Source organism: Sebastes fasciatus, chromosome 5 (genome assembly GCF_043250625.1).
Source record: "Sebastes fasciatus isolate fSebFas1 chromosome 5, fSebFas1.pri, whole genome shotgun sequence".
Lineage (NCBI taxonomy): Eukaryota > Metazoa > Chordata > Actinopteri > Perciformes > Sebastidae > Sebastes > Sebastes fasciatus.
In genome coordinates this window covers 32,720,974-32,742,723 of record NC_133799.1, presented here as the reverse complement: position 1 = coordinate 32,742,723, position 21,750 = coordinate 32,720,974, and the positions used below count along the sequence as shown (strand labels likewise).

General features: G+C 41.0%; 1 protein-coding gene across 1 annotated transcript; it reads right to left on the bottom strand.

The window, feature by feature from the left end:
• Window positions 1-820: 820 nt before the first annotated feature.
• On the bottom strand, window positions 821-21,641 carry espnla (espin like a). The gene is made up of 11 exons (XM_074636510.1): window positions 20,828-21,641; window positions 20,001-20,191; window positions 15,286-15,472; window positions 15,010-15,192; window positions 14,769-14,900; window positions 6,885-7,049; window positions 6,654-6,795; window positions 6,296-6,468; window positions 6,047-6,211; window positions 2,911-3,860; window positions 821-1,352 (listed from the first exon to the last, which is right to left on the bottom strand). The coding sequence occupies exons 1-11, from the start codon at window positions 21,119-21,121 to the stop codon at window positions 821-823; spliced, it is 3,114 nt and encodes a 1,037-aa protein (XP_074492611.1). The 5' UTR covers window positions 21,122-21,641.
• Between the last annotated feature and the right edge of the window lie 109 nt (window positions 21,642-21,750).

Below are 21,750 nucleotides of genomic sequence, written 5' to 3'. Positions count from 1 at the left end.
TGACGCTGTGCTGAAGTCAGATTCCAACAACAAGCATGGTCCCCACAGCTGCTGTTACAGGCACATAGTATTCTCAACAGGCCTGCGAACTTGCAAAGGAGATGAAATTACGTAGCACTGACTTTTTTGTATGTTACAACAATTCATTAATCATACCACTATGTTAGACAAAGTGCTGTTTGTCTAAATAGGTGTTAAGAAATATGAGGTTTGATTAAAAATGCCTATATGTAATATGTAATGTTAGTGAAGTCTACAATAACTTAACAATGAATAATCAAGGGCAGCCTTACAATAATGAAATTACATAAGTATCTACAGTAATGATTGATCCTGCCAGATCAAAGATTCAAGGTTGTGTTGGGAAGATGTTTACTGTCAGGAACACACACTACAATAGTACTCTAGGCCCTCTGGCCTTTGTAATAGGGCTGGGTATGGTTTGAAATCTGTTACCGATTTGATACCTGAGTTTGAATAGAAGTACCAAAAAGATCTACTAAATATCTAATACAAAATATTTTTTTTAATTTAACGACAAAGTCCAAACCTATGAAATGCATTAGAATTTAACGTTTTTAACACAATAAAATACAGTATAAAATTAACAAAATTATAATTCATATCAGGCAATATCTGATCAAATAAGTAAACATGGCTAAGAATCTGGCTAAGCCTTCTGTGCTAGCTTTTGGTACTTGAGAGTTAACAAATACAAACAATTCAATTCACAATCCAAACAGTATTTAGGTTTGATACCCAGCCCTAATCTAATCGAACTACAAACAATACAAAAATATTAAAAAGATGACACAAGCAACTATTCAAAATGAAAAATCTCTGCCTCTTTCTCTTTCCAAAAAGCAAAACTGCGGTCGATGTATTTGCAGATTTCTTCGTTGCTAAAACTGGAAATGTCAGTTCCTGCGTGGAGCACCCCTTCGTCGGGTGTAGGTGTCTGCACAATGACCTTAGGGACCTGTCTAACCTCTGGGAGGCTATGTTTCACCACCTCTACAGTGCTTTCTGACTGACTCACAGGGTTTCCGAAGAACTTCACTTTAATGTCCTCAAAGCCGTCCTTCCACTCGCGGTTCCCGGCCTCGATGTCCTGTATGACGGCCTTGTGGAAGTCCCTGACCAGCTCCCAGGGAAAGCTCCCCACGTGGTCGAACACCTCGAAACACAGCAGGTGTCTTATTTTGCGTTCGTCCACGGGCAGCTCCAGCTCCAGGATGTGGAAGTAGCCCAGCATGAAGAGATCCAGGGTCAGGCTGTCGTACTCCACCGGCACGCCGTCGAGACGAGGTAGGAACTGCTCTGGGGAGTAGAGGGCTTTCTGCCTGTGGAGCCTGTGGGTAACACTCACATGTTATTAACACTACAGTAGGCTGAGGCTAAAGATTATAAGCTTAACCACCAAATACTTAGCATTTTCCCTTGCTGAATGACTTCCATGATTAACAAATTTTCATTTCCTGTCTACTACTGATGGATTGATCAACTAGTCGTTTCAGCACATCATTTTTAAGTTAAGTATCCTGGACATTCAAGCAAATCTTTCATTTGAATCAAACTGAACAAATCCTAAATTTGCTATTTTAAAGTAACTCAACAAGCTGACTTATTAGCTTGTAAAGTTGATATGGCAAACATGTTAGCAAATATTTGCATATTAAAATATTCAGCAGACATGAAGCAAGATTAGCATTCATTTGAAGTTGTGTTTCTGGCCACCTAACAAAAAGTCTGGCACTTTTTAGCTCAGTTGTTGTGTCAACTAGCTAGCTAGCTTAATGTTTGCTAGCTCAAATTTTCTTTACCAGTTGGTTGCTAACTTTGTATGCTGTTTGTTGCTAAGCATGTAACGTACATATGGTTAATCAGAGCTTGTAAGTTAAAGGTACAATGTGTAGGATTTGGCCGCATCTAGCAGTGTGGTTGCAGATTGCAACCAACCGAGTACCCCTCCGCTCACTCCTCCCTTTTCCAAGACTACGGTAATGTGAGGCGCTGAGTGCAAAACCGCGGTAACGCCGTGGTATCTTTCAGGACCTTTGCCTTGCCTACTTTAGTTTTGCAATGGTAATGTAAAAACTCAAAAGGCCCTCTCTAGAGCCAGTGTTTAGTTTGCCCGTTCTGGGCTACTGTAGAAACATGGTGGACTCCGTGAAGAGGACCCTCTCCCTATGTAGATATGAAGGGCTCATTCTAAGCTAATGAAAACATGATTATTCGTAGTTCCATGTTATTATACACTAATGAAAACATTGTTATGAATATTATATTCCATTTCTGCCAATATGTTCCCCCTGAATCCTACACACTGGTCCTTTAAAAAAACTGCTTCCTGTTGCTAAAAAGGGTTGATGAGAGCTGTGAGACTAAACTAAAAGAGTACATTTGCATTTAAAACCAAAATAATAAGCTATTGTAAAAGAGGCTAAGAGCTCCATAGCAAAGTTGGAGTCAATTCTCTGTGGGTTTGTCACTATGAGTGACTCCTTTCAGATTACACACAGTCATTTAATCGATTGCTGATATAAACTGTATTGATTAGTGGAGCTTTAAAGGTCCAGTGTATAGGATTTAGGGTGATTTATTAACAGAAATGGAATTTAGTATTCATAAATATTATTTCATTAGTGTATAATCACCTGAAACTAAGAATTGTTGTGTTTTCGTTAGCTTAGAATGAGCCCTTCATATCTACATAGGGAGCGGGTCCGCCATGTTTCTACAGTAGCCCAGAACGTACAAACCAAACACTGGCTCTAGAGAGTCTTTCACGTTTGTACGTTACCTGAAGGCCACCGTATTTCATACACAAAAAATGATGCCTCCTAATGTGAAGAAATTCTGTTATAGAATAGGTACAAGAGAAAGATATAAAAGGTTATGCAGCTCTACCTGCGTATCTGTCTGGACGGGACACTGGAGATCATGCTCCTCCAGTTCCCCAGCATCTTGTTGACAGCACTCCTCTGCTTGAAGAAGTGTCCCAGAGAGCTGTTCATCATCTTCGACTGGGTGCTCTCCACGCTGCTCCTGCGACTGCATGACCCAGATTTGTCACCCATCCCTGGGTTTCCGCCACTCATCTTCCTCTCCGCTGCATCCTTGCTCTTCAGTATCACAGTGTAGGCAGACTTCTTCCAGTGGCCTAAGAACAGCACGACTATACGCTCCTTCCTGAGGCTGGTGGTCTCTAGAACATCTGGAACGTTTTCATCGTAGTCGATGCCGGAGTCACTGTTCTGGTCGGTTTCTGGGGCCGTACTCAACACTTCTGGCTGTTTGTCTGACTCTGTGGCCTCAAGCTGCGTGGAAGAACTTAACTCGACAGCCTCCTCCGGCTCATCTGGCAAAGGTGAGTTCTGTGTCTCAAAATTAGACTTCAGAGTCCTCACAGACACGCCGAACTGATGGATTTCATCCTCTATCCTCTCCCTGCGTCCCCTGGTGGAGTTCTGTCTGTCTGGCGTCTGAGAGAACACGGTGATCAGTTCGGTGTTGGGCATCTTGCAGTAGGGCTGGTCGGTCAGGTTGGTCATGAGCAGAGACATGCTCTTTACGATGCCTGAGATGCGGCCGCACCACACGGGTAGAGGAACTTGATTGAACTGCGTGTTGGCGGTGATGTTCACTATGGGGGCCGGCAGGATGTGCCTGAGCTCCTCGGCCAGACGAGCGAGCTCCAGCTCGTAGCCCTCGCAGTTCCTCTGCATGGAGACGTTGGCGATCTGCTGCTCCACATAGATGAGGTCAGCCTCAGTCAGCAGCTCACCAGAGGGCCCGAGGATGGCATTGTGGGCTTGGGAGTACCTCCAGCTGACTTTGGCATATCTGTTCCCGTTTTCCTGTCAGAGAAGAGGCAAACTGCAGGCAGGTTATTTTTTTTAACATTTCAACTGGCTTAGGCGTGAGAGGAAAGGAGTAATGATACAGTAAAACTGTGATCCAAACCTCAGCCAAACCTCAGAAATATGACTCGACTAGCAATGTGTTATGTGTTAAGTGATTTGTTATATGCAATTAAAAGTAAATGATGATGGAATTTCCGAGTGTTTTTAGTGTATTTAGAATAGCATCACAAAATCACACCACAATTTGCACTTTGCTCATTATGGTCTGGTTAGGCTCAATGGGCATTTGTTTAAAAGGGGCTGCGCAGCAGACTATAACTGGCTTTTCTACGGCTGCAAATAATTTATCAATTATTAAAATAGTTGCCGATTAAATTTCTGTCAATCGACTTATCGATTAATCCAGTGGTTCTCAAAGTGTGTGGCACTATTGTCCGGGGGAGAAAATGTGATGCGGAATTAATGTTTTGACATCGGAATCTTTTTTCAGGGCGGAACAGTGAACAAATTGGCTATACCTGTAGCAAAGGTGTTCATTCAGACAGGCAGTCTGTAGAATAACAGAATGGACAAATATTTGACAGGGACAAACAGAAAAACAGACGATGCTTCCGAGATGAACAACACAACGTGCTCATCTGATGGTAATCAAAAGAAAATATGATGAAGTAGGGCTGCAACAAATAGTTGGATGCTTCAAAGCTTCATTCATAACGTTGACTAATAATTATTATTATTATTATTAATAATAACTTACAAAAACATAAGCCTACCTTCCACCTTCTCTTTCCCCTCTCTCAAAAACACACACAAAGCGACACAACGCTCAGTCCGTCTCTGTAATTGCCTCAGTCCTCAGTCCAAAAGTCAAAATTTATTGACAAAGGATAGATGTAATTAAATTCCAAATAATATCATAACATGTTTTTGTCTAACAAAATATTCTACTTCAGCCCATATTTGTTGGCGTTTAGCCTTTCAAACACACACATTTGAATGACACAAAAAGAGAACCACTGGACTAATCGTCACATCGTGTAAACCAGGGGTGCCCAATACGTCGATCGCGATCTACCGGTCGATCGCGAAGGTAGTGTGGGTAGATCGCATGGCATTTAAAAAAAAAAAAATTTTTTTTTTTTTTAAAATAGACGTCAGCCAACAAATTGCAACACTGTTTCACCTGAACTCATCTGGAATGGAGGATGAGATTTTGACACTACAAGCTGACATTCAGCTTAAGTCCAGGGCTCATGGACAGTTCTGGAACTTACTCACAGAGGAAAAGTACCTCAACATGAGGAAATGTGCTACCTCCTTGACTGCATTATTCGGCTCCACTTATTTATGCGAGTCAGCCTTTTCCCACATGAAGATTATTAAGTCCAAATACCGTTCCACCTTGACTGATGATCATTTGGAAGTGTGCTTGAGGCTGGCTATCAGCAGCTACTGTCCGGACTATGCATCCCTGGCTGATTCCATTCAGTGCAAGTCATCAGAGTAAGGTAATGACAAAAAATGTACAGAGTTATATTGTACAATATGGGTTCATGCAGTTATGCAAGGTACACCAACATATATTGTACATATAAAGAATACTCAATATATTTATAAGTAAATATATGTTTTGCATTTTTATAGTAGGTAGATCATTTTGACTTGGTCATTTTATAAGTAGCTCGCATGCTGAAAAAGTGTGTGCACCCCTGGTGTAAACACTCTCCATAGTTGTCTGGATTAATCAAACATGTACACTGGACAGCATCGGTTGGCCTCAACAGATTCACACTGAATGTTTTCTCGGCTAAAATAATGTTCCTCACGTTCTCATCCCAACTCGTCACATGACACAACCGCCCTCCATGTGTGTCACTTTCTCTCTTAAAACTACGTCACAACAGCACTTTTTCTGATCGTTTACTATTGCCGCGGATGGGTTTACACTGTAGTTAACGGAACGCCCGGTGTGTCTCATACAGCCGCTAAAGGGTGCCTTGTGCGTCGGTATCACACGCCGACAGCCGTGAAGAAAGTGTCGGTGTTTGACGTCCTGGTAATGAGAACGGGCTGGATCATGACGTTCTGTTCCCAAACCCGCCCTACATAAGATTTACATGAATGTATAAATGTAAGTGCATTGTCAATGTAGCCCTGTTTAATCTTTAGAGAGATGTTACCTTCCTCCTCTGGTCCTCCTCATCCAGCAGCCTGGCCTGCAGTTGTCTCACCATGACCTGCCTCTTCCACTCAGCGATGGGGCGACCTCTCTCGTCGTGAGTGGGCACCAGGTAGTCGATGTCCGACAGGTTGGCCTCCTCAGTGGGCAGGACCACCATCTTGTTCTGAACAGACGCGGAATCTTAGCTAAAGAAAGGAAGCGCTTACAAAGGAAGGATGTACGAAATAAGAAAGCTTACTGCACTTACTGCTTGTCCGGTGAAGACTCCTGATAGCCCTGATTGTTTTAAGGATTTAATGGACTTCATGTCGCCAAGAAGTTTTCTTTCAGCCAGGAGGTTTGCATCAGGCAACATGGTCTTATCAGCACAGACAGTTCTCTCACTCCCGGCGGCCTTGGGCTGATTGAAACCTTTAATAACTGAAATACAAATCATGAGTCTGTCTTTCTCACTCTAATGCACTTTAATGAACACGCACCCTTTTTTCTCCATTGAGCAATGACTTCCAGTAACCATTAAATAGTAATAATAATGATAAACAGCTTTGGTAAAAAAGAAAGATTAAATTAAGATTGAAGAAGATAAACGGAAATTATTTTCTCACCAGATGTTGTGATTTGAACGTGCTCTATTCTGTGGACAGCGGTTTTCTCTGGCTGGGCAGGTGTGAATGAAGCAGAAGGTAAAGGAGGTGCAGGAGGGGGCTGAGGGTATCTCGCCTGAGGGGACTCCTCACTTTCAGGTTGCTAGTTTGGACAAAAAAAGAGACGGTGATGGCACGGTTGCTTTTGGTTGTATGAGGAAAACATGGTGAAAAACTCAACTCAGCGTTTACCTTTAAACTATCCATGGGTGTGTTACTGCGGTAACCGTCCCTGCATGTGTCACTCAGGCAGCCGTAGTAGTCCTCCCTGCTGTACTGCGACAACACAGCCGGCTTTACCTTCACTTCTTCTTCCACTGGAGCGATGACCTCGATTGACTTATCTGCACAGGCTGTCTGAGAATATAATAGAGTCCCATTTAATAAAGTGTTTAAGTCTTTTGACTAGATATTATGAAATTTATAGTTTATGGTAGAATTATGAGATTAGGGTTGCTCCACAAATGCTCAAAAATCTTCATACAATCAACAAAAACACACACTGGTGTCTAACAACATGATACTGTAACAAAAACTCTGTTCAGTGATCCATATCTGTCCTCTAACATCAGACACCTTCGATAAAATAGTCTGTGACAAATCCAACCGTGGTACGACTACAGTGATGTCTGAATGTGACCCAGACACAATGGTGAAAGAAGTATTCAGATCCATTACTTAAGTAAAAGTACTAATACCACACTGCAAAAATATACTCCACTACAAGTAAAAGTCAAAAATTCAAAAACTTAAACGAAAGTTTGTACATATAATCAGCTAAATGCACTTAAAAGTATGAAAATTCAAAATAATCATTGTGCACTGAAAGTGTTTTGTATTATATATAATGTTTCTGGATTAATCACTGCTGCATTAATGTGTATGTTGCATTTTACTATTTTTTATTTTTTTTAAGGATGTGCTGATTTTAACTCATTTGTATACTGTTGGGTAGGTTAATCTACAGCAATGCATCATTCTATAAGATCATCATAATAGTTTGTGGCGTCGCTGTCCTGTGAGAACAACATATCTCTAAAAAGTCAACTTTTCATGAGAAAAACAGCCTGTTTTCAGCTTTACATTTTCCAGCTGATCCAAGAGGCCTTTAAATAGTTTATTTAGCTTAAGAAGACTTTTTTCAACACATAGAGGAACACAACACATCTGGAGATGCATGGTTTTCACTGGACAGGAAGGGTAAGGAAAATTGTCATCTGAAAAGTAACTAAACTTATCAGATAAATGTAGTGGAGTAAGTAGAATACAGTTGCATGTAATGGAAATACTCAGGTAAAGTACAAATACCTTGAATTTGTACTTAAGTACAGTACTTATATATACTGTATATAATATACTTAGTTACATTCCACCATTGCCCGGACATTCTTTCTGTGGTGAATTTTCCGGTGCCATAGTGGAAAAAAATTGCACTTTCATTGAGGAGGAGAGTCAAAGGTTTTGTCCCTCTGCATATTTTCACACAGTGAATGAGCCGACATACAACAGAAACACATTTATGGATTTAAATTTTTTTTTTTACATTTTGACTTTTTACTTTCTTAACACTAGGGCTCGGCGATATGGCCAAAATGTTCTATCATGAAATAGGTCATTTCATATGTTAATAACAATATATATCACGATATAGCATGTTTTCTGGTAATTCCGTAAATAAATATCTATATGAAATAACCACATGGTAAAGCCTATTTTTGTATACTCCTTCGTAAATTAAATATTTGACAAATGAAAAATACTGAGTATTTTCTCATTTTAAGAACTTGAGTGCAAAATGATCAGTTTTAAGTGAAATTATGGAGAAAAAGACTAAATAAAAATAGACCTAGCCTAAATTTCGAAAGAAACAATACAGAAAAACCTATACGATAAACATTTTTATATCATTTTGACAATATGTATCGTCATATTGCCCAGCCCTACTGAACACCATAGAACCTTACAATGATAAGCTATTAGTATGGAACCGGTCTGGACTTTTAGTTCTACTGTTTACATCTAAAGCAAAACAGTTCCAGTGACAAAAGTAACATTTTGGATTGTTGTATAGGAAAGAATTTGAACTGAGGAAGGTTATTTCATTTGTTGTCAAAGTCACAATAATTCTCACTTGAATAAATGTAAAGGCAAGTAATATGTATGTGGTTCTGCCAAAGGCAGGAACATAGAGTATATGGTAGAAATAGAGCATTACAGTTTGTAGGAGGTCAGTTTGTTGTAAAGGGAGTCCAGAATATCAGGCTAACCATGAAAGTAAGAGTTAGATTGGCTTTGTTTTTTATCAAAAATGTACAATATGCTGGTGAAACAATTCTTTAATTCTGAAAAAATGAATTATTTTAAGAAATAGGCTAAATAGAATGACTTAAAATGTCTAGACTGAAATGAACACATGAAAACATTTTAAAGCCTGAGGACATGCACTATGAAAGACAAAAAGAACAAAAACAGGCACATGGGATAGTAAGCAACCTTGAATAATTGGCAGCATTTCACACCACTCTGGGGAGGATGTCGGATGTATGGAAACATTTAGATCCCCTTTAATGAACCTGCATTGTCCTAATGCGCTCCATGCAGAATGCATATCAAATTCAGCTCTCCGAGGACATTATTAGTAACCAAAACATCAAAGGCAAGCCCTAATATGCTGCTGCATGCTGTTGTGCTTTGTGTCCGTGAGGTGGTCCTTGCCATTTCCTCTCGCAAGGCACTTTGATGTCCGACGGCACGAAATATGCTGTGACACCGCTCAGGCGGAGGAATTAACTTCCCCGAAGTTGTGCAATCCGTAAATAGATAAACAAGGGAGGGCTGGGAAACAGGGGAGGGGGGAGCCCGATTCCTTTGTGACCCTTCTCGTAACAGTTCAATGTCCTAAAAGCTATGATGAACCGGCCCGCGCGTGCGTGTGTTTAATTAGACCCAGTGGCCAGAGAGCATTTGGTTTTCATCAGCACCCCATCACCATTGCCACGCAGATATAGATAGCCTAGCCCTGTTTTGGCCTGGATTCCCTCTCCCTCTATCAAAGATCACAAAGAGCCCGATCACTACAGATTAGGAGCCAAGAGTTAAGAAACAGCTACTCAGCGCTGCCTCACTGTCGGACACGCAGCGCCAGTAATGTGTGGTCCCTGTGGGTCGAGCCACGAGAGAGTTTCAGAACATCATGTGTATTTAAAAACATGTCTTGTAATTCTGGAGTCAGCCATTAAAACAACCTAATTCCACATGAAATATTCACGTTCTCGGTGATAAATTGCATTGTGGAATGTATACAGCGGGTGGACATTATACACAGAACACTATAGTGTAAATACATGTCCACTCGCATGCTAAGATACTCTCAGGTTTCCTTCAAGGAGGTAAATGCTTGAGAGGGTTAACAACTGCCTACGGACACAATGTTTTTGCCAGCTTTTTTTTTTTTTGCATCCACTGTAGCTAAAGAAATCAAAATTCTTCATGGAACATTGTTAACAGCTACTGGATCAGAAAACTATATCTAGAAAGAGTGCAGGATTCAAAAAAAGGGAGAAAAAAAACATGTCCAATTTGCAAAAAAAACAACATATAGTAAGGTCGTGAGCCGGGAGTATTAGTCATGCCTAACCGTAAGAGGCCACAGCTGATCAGAAAATAGGTAAAACATTGCCAAAACATCTGTCAGCCAGGGCGTCTTTAACAGAACTCGGAAAATGTTCCTTTCATTTCACAGAACTAATTACTCAGCCGTCCAGTCACTTACTTAGGAACGAATGCTCAAAGAAAAATAACATAATAAAGCACAAAAATGAGTCAAAACTAGCGAAAGCAGCATAGAAAGAAGTACTAATAGTGAAAATATTCTATAAGCCAACCTACAACCTACTAACCTTGATCTTGAACAATCCTCTCGGTGCACTCCGGTAAGACTTCACTGTACAGTAACACACTGACTCGTGCAGCCAGGTATCCGGGGGCGGTCGTTCTGTGTCGAGGATGTGACACTATCGTAAGATCACCAACCACTCGTTTGACACCATCATGAGCATCTCTGCCAGTGGCTAAGGGCTGCCAGGCAATAAACAATAAACTCCGATCGGAGCATGCTGTTAATAATTAAGGCAAAGGATTGGATGGCCGGTAATGTCACTAATGCATGGACAAACCAATGGCCGTGTTGCAGCACGAAGGGAAGTATCAGCGGAAGACTTGTCAAAGCAGCTGGAAAAGAGACATTTTATCCAGGCGTGTTCAGGTGCTTTTTCCACTTGGGACAATTGAATGAAGGAGGGTAAAATCTACCTGAGATGATTGGTGGAACTGTGACAGTGGAAACACAATGTGACACCGTAAGCTTAAATAGACGCGTTTGACTGTTAATGTGGAAAAGCTGACAACAACAACAACAAACAGAGTGCTGTGACAGATTAGGGCCACATTTTTCAAGATTTTATGACTGAAATCATCCACTAATTCACCAATTTCCTGATGAATATAACCTCTGCCTCATCAAAACCGAAGCATTCCAGCATCCCTGCTGGAAAGACATTTTGAAAAACAACAAATGGCCATTTAGGCTGCAACTAATGATTATCACCATTATCGTTTTAATCTGTTGATTATTCTCTTGATTAATTGTTGGTCATTAAAGGGACTATATGGAAGTTTTTACACATATATGTTTTTTAATCGTTTTTTTAATGTGTGAACAGGTTGTAAGCTTACATAAAAAATTAGACCTTGCGCTACTTTCTCGGTTTCCTCTATCGGTCTGTAGGCTGCTTTTAATGTGAAGAATTACACGCCGTTTTTTCCGGGAAAATCCAACGGAAATGACGCCATGTGCGCTCGCGAATGCCTTTAATTTCTGCTCCGCTACAGGGCTAACAGTGTGCAACCATAGCTAAGGTTCGGTTAGAAATGGAATCCGCAAACGACAACAAACGACCAGCCCCCACCACAACTCAGACTCCACGGAAGCGCAAAAAAAACATGGTTATATCTAGTGAAGCCCGTCTTACAAAATGGAATGTGACCAACGTCGGGGGGTAATTAGGATCAACATCGGCTGGGCCATCGATTCATGGAGGGACCTTTGTTTGGTAAGATGACTTTACTGCCAAGCATGTGAAATATATAGTGATATTGTGGTTTCAGCTGGCTGATGTTGCTAACGTTAATCAACATGATGCCTGTCAATCTCATTCAGTCTCGTGTCTGTCGCCTCACTGGTTTGACCGATGCTCGGTCGCATTTACGTAGTGTAGCGCAAGCAACAGGACGCTGACTGTCGTGAACTTAACAGGTTTCTTAAACGATAATTAAAATAGTTGCAAATTAATTTTCTGTCGATCAACTAGTCGATAAATTGACTAATCATTGCAGCTCTAACAGCTATTAATAGATTTTAAAACCCTGACATACTTTTTAAGGGACAGTGTGTAGCATTTGGTGGCATCTAGTGGTGTAGTTGCAGATTGCAACCAACTGAATACCCCTCCCCTCACTCCTCCCTTTTCAAGACTGCAGTAACGTAACCCGCTGAGTGCAAAACCATGGTAACGCGCTTCGCCTCACTCAGAGGCCATCCTTACCATGATAACACTACTTTAGGAGCAACGGAAGTCAGACGGCGGCTGGTGGTACCACGGTTTTGCACTCTGCGGCTCATGTTACCGCAGTTTCATAAGAGTGTCGGAGAACTACGGTGGCCTTCAGGTAATGTAAAAACACCAAAGGCTCTTTCTAGAGCCTGTGTTTGGTTTGTCCGTTCTGGGCTACTGTAGAAACATGGAGGACTCTGTGAAGAGGACCCACTCTCTGTAGATATGAAGGGCTCATTCTAAGCTAACGAAAACACAACGAGAGTATTACAGGGCGTATGGGGACAGGATATCGACTTTATAGATCTGTAAAATACCTCCCCATCTGTGATACACATGCAACGGTGATACAGCCAGACTTTGGAAGATTGAGACAGATCAACAGACCTGATGTGAACTAGGATGGAGGACTTCAGAAGATTATTTTATCTCTAACAAAATAAAGAACAAGATTATTTTATTTAGTTTATTAGATGCTCTCTAGTGATAATGTTGATTAGATATTGTATTAAGGATAAAATGAAGCCATTAAAGCATGTGTTTTGTTTCTCGTTACAAAAAGCGGAACTCTTGACAAAAACAAAAGCACAGTGATGAATTAGACGACAAGCTGTCCAAGTATTCTAAAAATACCGTTCTCAAACAACAGTATCTCGGGTCCGATCGCTGTGAATGGAGAGCAAAAACCACAAATGTGTGTGAAGTAAACCTCACGCCACACACTGTTTATTTGACTGCAGCTGTTCCTGAGATGAGGAAGAGCGGTTGACAGCGATGAACGAGTCTGACCCCGTTGTGAGCCAACCAAACATGCGAAGGGGGCCAAACACACGGCTCTCCTCCGGTCAACGTCCCAATCCATTTAGGTCGCTGCTCGGAAATGAGATTATCTGACTGACACTTTAGAACGGATGAAACCTGTGATCCACGCGGCACTTTACAAACCTAAAACAACCACCAGAAGTGTAATTAAAGCACGTCTACTTGTACAGCTCATCTCCGGCACAGGTTTGAATGCATGAAACTCCTTTTCCAAATATTATATCCAAGGATTCAAAATCAATTAACAGAAGCTAGTTCAGGTTCTCTGTCAGATGACCTCTTTGAGCACATCAAGCCTCGTGTCTGTGTGTCCAATTCAAACGTTGCCAAGAAACCTGATACATCATTGTGTCTGCTACAAACATTACACAGCATCAAGAGGTGACAATCATAGCACTTCCAAGTCCTCTGGAAAAAAAAACATGACACACAATCAAACGTGTGTTTGAAGCCAATGACATCCTGCTCTCCGAGTCCACAGAGGGATAGAGTTGCCGGTTCCAGGCATCAGAACGGTGAAAACGCTGAAACTTAAGCTTGTGGATCTCATAACGGGCTCAGCCCCTGGGCCCTCCACCTGAGCCGCTGGAGAGGGGTAACTGATAGGCCCTTAGCCGGCGGCGGCTCTGGCTGCGTTCGACGTCGCAGCGGCCCCTGCGCTAATTAGCTCTCCATTGTTGATGGGAGGATTATTTCTGAAGGGAGAGCTCAGCAGCCTCGCCTCGCTAGCTCCCTATCATCATCCTCTTTATGGAGGAGTGCTGCTCTTCTCTGCTGACTTATTAATGGCTTCTATTGGACCGACAGCTTTCGTTACTCCTTTGGACAATCGTTGTGTCGTCTGCGCCATAGGCGGCAGGTGAAGTGTGATGTGGAGAAACAAGGACAGGCTGCAGGTGGACAGCTGTGAGGCTTTAAGGTTCAACACGTCTGCTGACAGAGTGGTCCCCATTGGCTCTTTCAGTTAACAGTATGACCGGTTTCCTATTTAAAATCAACTCCACAAGCTCAAATTTCAGTATCAGTATCAAGTGTAATCCTCTAAACCTAATTATTATGTAGATATTCAAAAGAAAACATAATAAATCAAGATATAAAGAGGCTGCACGCAGCAAACTGACTGAGTTAAATGCAGGCCTGCGTTGAGCCCCTGACTTGAACAGGCAACGCCAGCACAAACAATGTGTTAGCACTGAAATATTCATCAATCACCTTAAGGAGTGCCGTGCTTTCTGCACAGAACAAAAGAGCTAATCTCAGAGAGTCCTCGGTGGCAAACTGAGAATCTCCTCCAGCACTCACGGCACCATCGCCTGTGACACCTTATTAAACACAAAAGGCCATCATCGTCCACTTTCTTAGGCCACTTAAACCGAGAGCGAAGCAATCAGGCTGAGTGGGAGACAACAGTGCCGGAGAAGGACAGGCTTGACCTGCATGAAATACATGTCGCCGCAAGTAAAGACAATGATTCACTGAATTTCCGAGATCTTCCAGATGTTTGCTGTTGACCGCACTCCCTAAGTTAGCTTTGATTTTCATGCCAAAGTAAACAGCTGGGCAGTGCTGACACAACAAGGGGACACAAAGCCGGGAAATGTGCAAAATAAAATATACTGCAGGTGAGAAGGAGAGAGCTTACATTTCTCTCCACCGCACGGAGATATCTGGCACATTCCTGATGCCCGTTGTACTCTGCCAAGTTGGCTGCTGTGAACCCATCAATGTCATGATCTGAAGGGTTCGCTTGATTGGCCAACAGGATTTTACAGCACTGAAAGAAGGAACAGAACAATATATTAGAGAAAGAAACTGCTTTATGAATACAGTTCATTGTATTTAGACAAGATAAGACAAAAACGTTAACAAAAGTTGCGTCCAACCTCCAGCTCTCCGTTCTCTGAAGCATCATGAAGTGGTGTCCCTCCCCAGTAGTCCTTGATGACCTTTGAACCCATGTGAAGCAGCCTCTCCAAGATGCAATAGTGCCCTCTGCTGGCAGCAAAGTGCAGAGCAGTCGCTCCATCTCTGTCCTGGCAGGACAGGCTTACATCAGTACAGGTCACCTATTTAGAGTTAATGAAAAAGGATTAAAGTGGTGACTGAAAAAAAACCCACAAATGTATATCTATGTCTATCTATTTATTATCTCTACTGACCAGCCACACCACCACAGCTCGGTGGCCCATGTGAGCAGCAGCGTGCAGGCAGGTCATGCCATCGTGGGCCCTCAGGTGGACGTCAGCTCCGCAGTCGTTCACGAGGTACTCCGCAACGTGCAGGTGCCCTTCCTGGCAGGCCAGATAGAGCGGGGTGGCGCCGATGCCTGTCTGGTGGTCCACACATCTGTAGTCCAACAACATGGGGGGAAAGGGGTTAGGTTACCATCAGCCATTAAATGCTTAAAAACATGTTAGTACTGAGACCAACATCAAACATTATTTAGTGTTATTTTAGCCATAATAGGCTTCTGTTCAGTTGAGTGTGACATTCAGAATTTAACAAAGAAGACTTCAAGGATACACAAGATTTAAAGATGCAAAGTTGCTAAGTATCCGGAGTAGTACGAATGAAGAAGTGTTTTTTTAGACCTCTGCATCAGCAACAAGCTTAAAAGTTACAGTAACAGGTGAACTCGTCACCAATGGAAACTAAACACATGGTGATATAGCAATAAAATACACTATATCTCAATTGTTGAAAAACTAATATCAGCATTGGTAAGGTGTGAAATGTTGAACAAAATAACTGACTACTGAATATTAGCAAAAAATGTCAGTGTTGTAAAACAATAATCAGCACCTGAAGAGTGTAAAAACACTTTAAAATGCAGTGCTATTGTTAGTATGTAGTAGTAGTAGTAATAGTAGACAACAGATAGAGAGAAAATTAGGAAGCTGATCTCAGGCTCTGGGAATAAAAACATCACATGACCCATCTTTGCATCTGAAGTGATGGACTGTGAAGTGATGGATGCACTTAAATCTGTCATAAACTGTCAATAACCCTCTAAAACCAAAATATTTACATAATATGTAATTACAGTCTTTAATGCAGACATTTTTAATATGCACATATCATCTGTCACTGTCACATCTTCACATATACATAATCTTCCAGACCATGTTTATCCTTTCAGTATGTATTTCTTTGCACTATTTGTATTGTTTACAACTTACGGAACACTTGACTTGTATATAGATGTTTTATTTCTTATTTTATTGTTGGTCATTGGTGCTTTTTATATAAATATTTATATAATATGTATATATATACACCTATTTATTCCACATACTTGAGTAAATAACAGTCCTGTCTATTCTTTCCCTCTATTTGTCCAGCTTTGTTGTCCTTGTTCCTAGCTGTTATTTCTATTTCTGTGTAAGTACATTGAGAATAATGCAAAAAAACTGAGTCAAATTCCTTGTATGTGCACACATACTTGGAAATAAATCTTCTGATGGACAAACTTAAAGCTGAAATTCATATTCTCAAGTATGAATAACATACAATCAGTCTACTGTTGTTAAATGTACTGATTCTCGTGCACTTGCTGTTTTTAACTGACTTTATTAGTATTTTAGCAATGACAGGTGTCCCCCGACTATTGGATGTGTGTTGGTTTGTGTGTTTTATGATGATGACTCCACCACCACATAGGTGAATATAGTAATGTAATATAGATTCTCTAGAAATCCTTACTCAAAAACTTTAAAATAAATTCTAAAACAAAAACCAAAGTTAGTATAAAGATGTCAACATTGGCATCTCACTATTTGCTCCAACAAGAATCTTACATTTAGGATAGGATACAGGACATAAACCAAGGATCAAAATATGTTTAGTTCATCTATCAAGCCTGTTGACACAGCAGAGCTGCATTTACATTGACATGCCAGTACAAAATGTACAAACCGCAAGGCTGGTATGTAGCTAACAGTGTCCAGGCATGTATTATTCACAGGTTACTGAGGGTCACATGTGATGGCCTGACCCCGCCATGCGTCATGCAAATTACAGTAACACTCTCCTGTAGCAAGGAAATGAAGCAGGAAGAGCAACACATCTTTATCTGGTCCTTACTAAGTGCTGCTGTCTCAGGTTTAGGAGATGGAGGAGAGATGGGATTCATGGGGGGGGATTAACATTTCACATGTTCACCTGCCTCTCTGGACCAGTGTAGCCTAATGCCACAAATCCTTTTGTTTAATTATGTGCCATGTCAATAAGTGACTGATCACTTGATAATATCCAGTCACATGGGATTCTACATAGAAATACACATAATGGAATACCTTATTGAAATATATCAGCTAGAAGACTGAAACCTACATATAGTTGCACCCAAAACTGTAACTTTCATAAAACTATCATCATCATTACTGAGTGTGTTTAATAGCAACACATTTATTCTAATGCTTAATAATTGAGACACAGTCAGTGTGCTTCTTGTTAACACAAGTCACTGTCAGCAAAAAGGGTGCCCTTGTTCTTTTGGTTACCAAAGGTATGAGGCAGAGTTTGTTGTATCTAATTAATAAAGTTCAGTGTAATACATTTAATTTGTAATAATAAACTTGACCATTAACTTCAGTCCAATATTTCAGAATCTGTGAATAGTCCCCCCTGTCACAAGGACAATGTTTTTGTTGTCTGCTTAATCAGTGATGACTGTCATGCACACCTGAAACCAGTTGTGCATGATTAGGTCCTCTAATGTGATTCAATACAAAGGGTACATTACCCCAGTGAGTACTTCTGCTAAGGGTACGTGGAAAAATGATGGAGTAGCTCAACTACTATAAACACAATTGAAATTATTTTGAAATTGATTTGAGTTTAAACAATATACCCACATATTTGTGTTTTTACGAGGAGAATAAACAGCCTAACAAATTAGTGTCATGCTGATCTTCAGTATATTTACAGTAACAGGTAAGCTACCAGCTGTGATGCTGACTGCACATTACATAAACTACCGCCCAAAATCAGTCAGTTGTGACACTTTAACACCACGGGCTGCAAACTAGATAGCAGGCTAGCAGAGAAGATGAAATTGTTAGCTAAAAGAAATGGAAAATTGTTGAAAGAGTTAATGTAGTTAGCTAAACTAAATGTAATGGACAAACAGTTGAAATAGTTAGCTAAAAGTGATAGAATAAGGGTTGAATATGTCACTAAAATCAAAAAATGAATAAGTCACTAAAAAAAAAAATTTTAAATTTTTTTTTTTAGCTAAAAGTAATGGATAAACGGTTAAAGGTCCCATATTTTGCTCATTTTCAGGTTTCATAGTTGTATTTTGTGTTTCTACTAGAACATGTTTACATGCTGTAATGTTCAAAAAACACTTTATTTTCCTCATACTGTCTGTCTGAATATACCTGTATTTACCCTCTGTCTGAGACGCTCCGTTTTAGCGCATTTTGACAGAATTGCAACCGAATTGCGTTGCTAGGCAACAGCTTGGGTCCATGTTTACTTCCTGTCAGCTGATGTAATTCACATACACTGCAACCAGGAATAAACTGGGACACATTTAGAATCTTTTCGTTTAAAATTGTGTCAAGGGTCTAAATGTTGTATATTCGTGACATCACAAATGGGTAGAAATCCTAACAGCTTGTCTCAAATGCAGAGTTTCAGAATACGGGCTGTGTGTATTTCCCTGTGGATTGAGTGTTTCGATACTTTCACAGTATTTATATAGCACTTAAGCCTGCTTTATAATAAAACAACATGGAAATCTCACTTTTTTATAATATGGGACCTTTAAAATAGAGAAAGCTAACATTGGCTAACAGTACTGGATATATAGCTGAAATAGATAAAAAGCCAGCAAACAGTACTGGATAAAAAGCTGAAATAGATAAAGCTAGCTAAATGTACTAGATACATGGTTGAAATATACAAAGCTAGCTACACTAACAGTACTACATAAATGGTTAAGTAGATCAAGCTAGCTAAAAGTAATGTATGGTATACAGTATGTCTAACTACAGAAACTGTTGGGAACCAGTAAGCATTGAGAGACTGGCTATGGTCAAGTTGTGGGAGTTACAACTGTTCTGTGCACTCATGCAGAGATAAATTATGATTTTTCTTTAAAAGCTTTGCATCAGTCTAGCTCACCTTATGGTACCTGAGCAGATGGCAGGTTCCTGTTGTAAGGCTCCTAGAGTAAAAGGCAGGCCACTGGTCTCTGATAGTAGTAGACTACAGACAGTAGGTGGCAGCTTGCTGTCAGGCAGCTGGTTTTAGCTGTATTGTTTTTTCTTTTCTTCAATTTTAAGTTATTTTTGTTGAACTTTCCAAAGATTGTGTTTTGCCTCTGTTCAATTAATAGTTTTGTTAATAAATACTCACATCTACTGGGGTAGTGCTACTGCTTTAGTCAGGTTTGACCTCAGTCATATTGATTTCTTTTATTTTGAAAAATTCTTTTTATTCCTTTTTTTTCCAAACATAGCATAACAAACATAACAAAACATAACACCGGTGCCATAATACAAAAAAAAATGATATCTTACATTTAACATTTAATATGTACAAACATACATAAATGCACACATACACATCGCCTCCCACTCCCACACAAAGACAGGTCCAGCCTTCTTCCCACCCCTAGAGGTAAAGTTACAGAAAAAATAACATACAAATATTGTTTTAAATAATTTAATTAGTTAGTTAGAATTAAAAGTAATAAGTACTACAGTAGTATAGGTCATGGTGGTAAGATAAAAACCTTAAATAAATAATTTAATGACTTAATTAAATAAATCATATTGATTTCTGAATAAAATTCATCATAAAAGCTGAGCTTATTTTTTCAACGGTCTTTTTAAAGACCAATTGGGGATGTCTGTGAACTCACCCAGGTGCCTGTTGAACAAGTAGCTTTAAACAGGTGAGGTCCCCATTGGCTGCAGCGTAGTGAGCAGGTACAGCTCCACAGTTTGTCTCCACCTCGGCCACTCCTCCGACAGAGAGCAGCCACTTAATGACCTCCACGCAGCCGAAGCGGGCTGCGAGGTGGAGTGCAGTGGCACCAGCAGCATCCCTATCCTAGAGACATTAACAAAGATAGTTAGACGAAGCTTGATGTAGAACTCCTCTACTATAAAGGCTTATTGTAATAAACATTCTTGATTATCAAGACACGTCAAAGGGGTTTCATTACCTGTATGTACAAAGGATACAGTGCAAGACAATAAACAGGTGCATTTCTTATGAGGACCACCAATTAAGACATCTGGTGGTCTCCAGGATCCTGCAAATTCAATCACAATGGATCTGTATAAAATTGAGCCTAGCAGACTTGACTTTATACTAATAGCTAAGTTCAGTGGGAGCTCCCCTCAAGCATCTGGACTTAATTACACTTGCTATATAATACTAATGGATATCCAGTAAGTCAACACCACATGATGTAATCAGCTGGTAATACATCTGAAAAGGTAGCGTACAGTACCTTTTACAACTGCAGTGATGTAACCTCACTCAGGGATCAGTTGATGACCATCTAAAGCCACCGCCTGAATTTAGACTCACAACAGAGTCGGAAGAAATTACCAGGAGAGCTGGACATGTGGCATCTCTCCAAGGCATTTGAGCTCTCAGACTAGGTTTCCCTCTCTCTCTCTCTCTCTCTCTCTCTCTCTCTCTCTCTCTGTAGAGATTGTTCTCAGTGGATAAACTTACCTCAATGTTGCAGCCTCCCAGGTCTACCAGCCACTGCAGCTCCCGGATGTGGCCAGTAGCTGCCGCATCATGTGCTGGTGTGGCCCTGTTCAAGGCCCGGGCATCAGCAGCCAGCCCCAGCTCGCTCACCAGGAACTGCAGGCACTCCAGGCGTCCACACCTCGCCGCGTGGTGCACCGGGCCTGCACCTTGAGCATCAGTGATGGCAGGTGAGAGGTGACCAGAAGACGCCAGCTCCCTCAGGGTTGCGAGATCCCCTGCTCGGGCAGCCTGGATGGCCCGATGAAGCACCATCCCTGGCTGCTATGAGTAGGTTATGGCACACAGAACAAGCTCCCTGGAGCTCTTTGGCTCCCACCACGTTACCATCTCTTTCTCGCTCATACTCATTCAATAACAAAAAACTCATGCACTCATTGCCTCTTCCCGAGCCAGGAAAGTGACACCCGAGCGGCAGCCAGCTGGCCAGCATGGCTGTTGGGGGAGAGAGGAGGGGTGGGTCAGAGCCTGTGAGATAGAAAGGTAATGAAAGACGGGTGGAGGCGCAGCACTCGTGGCCTCCCGCTCTCTTTTGTGTGGCAGTGACCATATGCTGGCACACGCACCAATGCTTCACTGGAGATGGGGGAGCTGAGGCGGCACGGAAACTTAAGTAATGGGAGAAGTCAGAGCCAAGGCATGGTGGATTACAGTGAGTGTTATTTTTTACAACTATTTTAAAAATTCATCTCAGTGGGGACGACTACACGGATGACACATTTGCGAGATCATAATCTATAATATTTTATAGTTGATTAAATGAGTGAGAAAGTATTAAAAGTTGTATGTTAACATATTATTTCCATAACACTCATACATGTTGCCCTGACTCCAATTAGCTGATTAACTACTCACATGACGTGATGGAAGCTGAGTACAGTCAT